The 6265-nt window shown below is 49.4% G+C and overlaps 1 protein-coding gene across 1 annotated transcript in view; it reads left to right on the top strand.

Moving 5' to 3' along the window:
- The window catches only part of TMEM120B (transmembrane protein 120B), a 45065-nt gene that overhangs the window by 16995 nt on the left and 21805 nt on the right, over nt 1-6265 (top strand). The window contains exons 3-5 of the mRNA XM_006768898.1: nt 2238-2354; nt 3232-3291; nt 3834-3929. Coding sequence (XP_006768961.1) covers nt 2238-2354; nt 3232-3291; nt 3834-3929 — 273 coding nt within the window. The remainder of the gene's footprint in view (nt 1-2237; nt 2355-3231; nt 3292-3833; nt 3930-6265) is intronic.

Below are 6265 nucleotides of genomic sequence, written 5' to 3'. Positions count from 1 at the left end.
ATGCCCCACACTGGGGATCAAGCCCACAGCTGGGTCATGTGCCTTGACCAGGAATTGAACTGTGACTTCCTGGTTCATAGGTTGACGCTCAATCACTGAGCCATGCCAGCGAGGCAGAGAATGGAAATTTTAATGGAAAAAACCCAGAAGTGGCTTTAGGATCCAGGGGTCAAAGGATGTTTTTAGGAATCTGTTTTTCCCCTCTAAATTCTGCATTTCCCTAGATTGGCTTCACTCTATGGCTAACCATCCTCTCATGGGCACTGAGATGGCCACCAGCAGTGCCAGGCTTATATCCTGCAGCCTTTCTTCCTACTGGCTTGGGCACCCCAGCCTAAGGAGAACTTGTCTTTCAGCACAAGTTCTGGGAGCAGTTCTCATTGGCTGGAATTGGTCACGTGCCCATCTTTGAACCAATCAAATCACCAAGACTGGTTAGAAAAGACTAGGTCATATGCTCAGTTTATGGACCTTGGGAATGGGACAGCCCTACTTAAACCACATGGATGGGGAAGAGGATGACATGTAGTTCCCCAGAAGAAAATTGTTATAAGAAGCCCTGCTGGACAGGTAAACATTAACTACACTTCTCAGGCGCGAGGGGGCTCCCTCCACCAGGCTGTCTGATGTAGGGGGTAAGAGGTCTGGCACCCCTGGTGGAGATGATACACTTGAGCTCATCACTGAGGTCAGTTCCTGAGGCCAGGATTACACGTTCCGTTTCCAGCCCTTGTGCCTTTCCGGTTTCGGAAGTGCTCTCATCGCCCCTGTAGGCGAACAGGTCCAGTGGATGCTGTCATCCCTCAGTCGGGCAGACATCTGGGCTCTGAGTGGCTTGTCCCCGGTCACGTACATGGGCTTCTATTCCAGAGTGTGTGGCTCCGGGTCACTTTTTCCCTTCCCTCGTGGACAATTTTTGGGAAGGTTATTGATTGTACCCCTAGCCTTAGCTGACCATCTGAGAAACGGAGGCCCATTAGTCGTGGGGTAAAGTGTAAATGGTTCAATGCAGCGGCATCGCCTCTCTTGGAAAAGCACATCTTTTATATCCGTTGAGGGTTTTTCATCCTTGGCACGAACGGTAATTCTTGGCTGTCGGGGGCTGCCCTGTGCGTTGGAGAATGTTTAGCGGCATTGCTGGCCCCTGCCCACAGATGCCAGTAACACCCTCCACTCGGTCTTGACAACCAAGAAGTTCCCAGACATCGCCACTGAGCACCACTGGGTAGAAGGTTGGCCCCTGACCTAGGTTCTTACACTGAAGACAACCCCTGCTCCAAGGATGTCTGTGACCTGTTTTTCTAGTCTTGAAAGACTAACCATTAGACCTTGATTCGTTTACTGTTTATGCTGTTTTCTTTTTTTTACTTTATTTTTATTGTTGACACTACTACAGATGTCCCCATTCCCGCCCTACCCTTTGTCTACCTCTACCCAGCCCCCTGACTGCTTATACTTTTATTTTTATTATTTTTTATTTATTTATTTTTAAAAATATTTTTATTGCTTTCAGAGAGGAAGGGAAAGGGAGAGAGAGTTAGAAACATCAGTGATGAGAGAGAATCATTAATCGGCTGCTTCCTGCACGTGCCCCACTGGGGGTCGAGCCCGAAACCGGGCATGTGCCCTGACCGGGAATCGAACCATGACCTCCTGGTTCATAGGTTGAAGCTCAACCATTGAACCACACTAGCCAGGCTGCTTATTCTTTTAAAGTGCCATCCTGTCTCCCTCTTAGTAATCTTCAGCTTATTCCTGTAGAATAGCGAGCAGAGCCCCAGTCCCTTTGTGTCCCAGCTTAGTTTGCAAAAGACATTGACATATAATAATTCTTCTCTATTGTAAGCGTTCCTTTTAGTTTACTTCCCATGATTAAATCAAAGTCATTTGGAAAAAAAGAATAGTGAGAGGAATAATATTGCTAGTAGTTTTCACTGCGCTAAATACTTTAAATTGCATTTCCTCATTTACTTGTCACAGCGGTATTTCCAGAAGGTGGGCTTGACATTATTCCTGTTTTTTTAGATAAGGAAAATAAGGCAGAGAGGTTAAAAGACATTCCCAAGGTCACAAGGCTTAGCAGGGAGCTTGCATCAAACCCAGGGAATACAGGTGGAGACTGAGGTTGCGAGAAACATTGAGAGGGAAGAGTGGGAGGGCAGTGGCCAGAGCTTCCAGGTTCTTCCTCCAGGCCGGTAACGCCCCTGCTTCTCCTATGCCCACACCTCTGACCGCAGGTACAAGCGCCGGGCCAGTCTGGAGGAGGCGGAGCTGGTCCAGCAGATAGATGTCACCATCAAGGAGCGACAGAACACCTTCTTTGACATGGAGGCCTACCTGCCCAAGAAGAACGGGTAGGAGCTGGGAACTTACACACCCCGCTCCCCACCCCCTGCTGGGGCAGGCACCCAGGTCGAGGACACCTGGTCTGCATAATTCTCACCTTCCCATTAGGGCTTGAGGTTGAGGGGGAAAGACAGAAGTGAGGGCAGGAAAGAGAAGGAGGCTTCTTCACATGTTTCTCCATGGACCCTGTGGGTCAGGCACTGACTGGGCGGGGCTGGGAGGGAGCCTCCTGGGGCTGGAAGTGTTTTATTCTTTGATCTGGGTGTTGGTTGCAGGGATGCATAAATATGTACAAATCCATCACATTGTATACTTAAGACTTGTGTACTTTTTTTAAAAATTGAGTTTTAGAAAAAGAGAAGAAGGGAGAGGGAGAAAGAAGCACCAGTTTGCTGTTCCACTTATTTATGCATTCACTGGGTGATTCTTATAAAAAATGCGCCCTGATGGGTTTTGAACCTGCAACCTTGGTGTGTCTGGTCAATGCTCTAACCAATGGAGCTACTCAGCCAGAGCAAGACTTATGTACTTTTGAAGGTTATGCCTTCATTTAAAAAAAAAACCTGCTTTAAATTGACCTAGATATTGTACATATACCTTCACCTCATTGGTTGGCGCTTAGTCACATGCTCACATTAGCTGCAAGGGAAGCTGGGATAAATATGGGGAGGAAAACGGGTCAGTCATGACTGTCATGTGTCACAGTCCTCCCGTTCTCTAGTTCATCGTTATTCGCACTCGATGTGAGGCCCATTGTTGCTGAGTTTAGCATCGTATGTTCTGTGCTGGCTTTTCAATGCATGCCTGTTACGTTTGAATATTTGTGGTTGGGGCTGCCCCCCGGGCTGTTAGGGACGTGGCGACTTCACCGGTCTTTCCTTCCAGGCTCTACTTGAATCTGGTCCTCGGCAACGTGAGCGTGACCCTCCTCAGCAACCAGGCCAAGTAAGTGTCCCCGGCGCCCTCTGGCTCTGCAGAACCCAGGCATTGTGCTTCTGACGCAGGGAGAGGGGCCCACGCTAGAACTTCTGCGTAAAGGAAGACACTTTAGCAGGTGGTGCCCTGGCTCTTGGTCTCTCTGACTAACCCCCTGGGAAAGGCTTCCTTCATGGTTTCCATATGTTGGGGGGACAGGACTGCGCTTCCGACCTCCAATGGCTCTGCTCCATTCCTCGTCTCGTCTCGTCTCATACACTTTTCTCCTGGGAAACAGACAGTTGTGTCCAGCCACAATCTGTCAAGTTACTAGGGAGGTGGAGCCGTGGCGTTTTGGGGGAGGGGATCCCGTCTCGCTCCCTAATTGACGTCACCATTCATTTAAGGTCCAGTCTCTCCTTTAGTGGGATCACAAGGTCCTAATGGGGTGTGGTTGGCAGTATGTCAAGGATCCAATGGGGCCAGGGTCCTGCCCCCAGTGGGATGTAGTTATACTACCATAAATGTAGTAACAGTCACGTGACCTTTCCTGGGCATGTCTGTTGCCATAGATTTGCCTACAAGGACGAGTATGAGAAGTTCAAGCTCTACCTGACCATCATCCTGCTCCTGGGGGCTGTGGCCTGTCAGTTTGTCCTTCACTACAGGTAAGGCAACGTGGCAGTGGGGACATGCTGGGGCGAGAGGGGATCGTGAGAGAGGGATCCAGGGTCCCTCCTGCATCCACCATGTTTGTGTGGTGAGGTGTCGATAGAGAAGGGCCATTTCTCATGAGAAATAGCAGTCCTGTTCGCCATAATACCTCCAATAATATCTACTAAAGGGCTGCTGCAGAGGCCTCGAGTGCAGTCAGGAAAAAGCCCAGTTTGGCCATGTTCGCACAATGGAATAGTATTTGGCCGTAAAAGGAAATGACATTCTGACACAGGCTACAGCACAGATGAATCTGGGAAACATTACAGGGTCAGGCAAAAGTGGGTTTACAGTTGTGAGTATGTGAAACACAGAGTTTATTCTTGTGTTGTTATTAATGATGGTGTTATTTTCCATAAGAAAACTGTAAACCTCCGTTTGTATGTTAAGTGAAAGAAGCTGGTCATAAAAGGTCACATAGCGTATGATTCCATTTATGTGAAATGTTGAGAACAGGTAAATCCATAGAGACTGACAATAGATTAGTGGATGCCAGGGGTTGGTGGGGGCAGCGAATGGGAAGGGACTGCAGATGGGTATGGGTTTCTTTGGGAGTGATGAGAATGTTCTGGAATTAGGTAGTAGTGATGGATGCACAACATTGTGAATACACACACACACAAAAACACACCAAATGTATACTTTAAAAGGGTGAATTTTATGGTATGTGAGTTATATATCTCAGTTACAAAAAGAAAGAGGGAGGAAGGGAACAAAAAGCAAGGAAAGAAAGAGAGAGGGAATAGGTCACAGAGAACCTTGGTTTGCTCGTGGCTTTGAGACTAATTGGCTATTACCGTAGGCAGGTTCCCTTTGGGGGCCTCCATGTCCCCGTCTGTAAAATGAGGGTGACACCATTGCCCACCTCACAGGGTACTCGTGTGTTAACACTGTACGTGGAGGGCTCTGTCCAGCATGTGCCACCCAGCAGTGCATTGAGGACAAGGCCAGGGGCTGAAGCCACATTGCCCCAGGGGGTTTCATGTCTCCATGTGGTTTTCTGCCCCAGGGGAGGCGGCCAAGCACAGCTTGGGCATTTGGCCCAGGTGTTAAGGGTTTATTTCCTAGCAGACGCTTGGCCGGGAGTCCACTTGCTGGTCTGGCCACTTGAATGTCCAAAACAAAGGCTCATTTAGGCCCTGGACCCCTGCCTGCCTGCTGCCTTGGGCCTGGCCCGCTTCCCTGGAGGGCAAAGGCTGCACCCATCAGTAATGCCAGCTCACATGCCCCTCTGGACGGGGGTGAAAGTTCTCAGTGAGTAACCAGATTCCTGTGCTGGGACCTCTGGGCCCTCGGAGGGCAGACCTGTGGTGTGTTGTGCAGTTAGTTCCAGGGCTCACTGAGGGCCTGGATGTTCCCACTGCTCCCCACCCCGTTCTGTCTTCCTTTCCAAGGGGTGTCGTAACAAGCACCACAAGCTGGTGCCTCGAAACAACAGAAACAGATCCTCTCCCGTCTGGAGGCCACAAGTCTGAAATGAGGGGTGGGCGGGACCGTGCTCCCTCTGCAGCCTGAGTGCTTCCTTGCTTGTCCACCTCCTGGTGGTCGCTGGCCACCTTTCGTGTTCCGTGGCTTAAAGCTGTTTCACTCCGGTCTCTGCCTCACGTGCCTCAGTCTTGCCAGGTGGCCTCCTTCCCTGTGTTTTTCTGAGTCTCTCTCATGACCTTCTTAGGAGGATACCAGTCCTTGGATTTAGGACCCACCCTAATCCAGTGTGACCTCCTCTTTTAAAAAAAAATATTTTATTGATGTTTTACAGAGCGGAAGGGAGAGGGATAAAGAGTTAGAAACATCGATGAGAGAGAAACACCGACCAGCTGCCTCCTGCACACCCCCAACTGGGGATGTGCTCGCAACCAAGGTACATGCCCTTGACTGGAATCGAACCCGGGACTCCCCAGTCCTCAGGCCGATGCTCTATCCACTGAGCCAGATCGGTCAGGGCTGACCTCTTAACTAATTACATTTACAAGGACCCAATTTCCAAATAAGGTCATATTTTGAGGTCCTTATGCTTAACCTTTGACAAATAACTTAACCTTGCCCTGCTTTGGTTTCTTCATAGAGAGTGAGGGTAACAGGCTTGGCTGGCGTGGCTCAGTGGTTGAGCATTGACCTATGAACCGGGAGGTCACAGTTTGATTCCCGGTCAGGACATATGCCCTGGTTACAGGCTCGATCCCCAGTGTGGGGCGTGCAGGAGGCAGCCAATCAATGATTCTCTCTCATCATTGATGTTTCTATTTCTCTCTCCCTCTCCCCTGCTCTCTGAAATCAATAAAAATATATT

The sequence above is a fragment of the Myotis davidii genome, unplaced genomic scaffold, assembly GCF_000327345.1.
Source record: "Myotis davidii unplaced genomic scaffold, ASM32734v1 scaffold223, whole genome shotgun sequence".
In the NCBI taxonomy this organism is placed as follows: Eukaryota; Metazoa; Chordata; class Mammalia; order Chiroptera; family Vespertilionidae; genus Myotis; species Myotis davidii.
The sequence above is the reverse complement of the archived record's forward strand: the minus strand, read 5'-3'. Positions and strand labels throughout refer to the sequence as shown.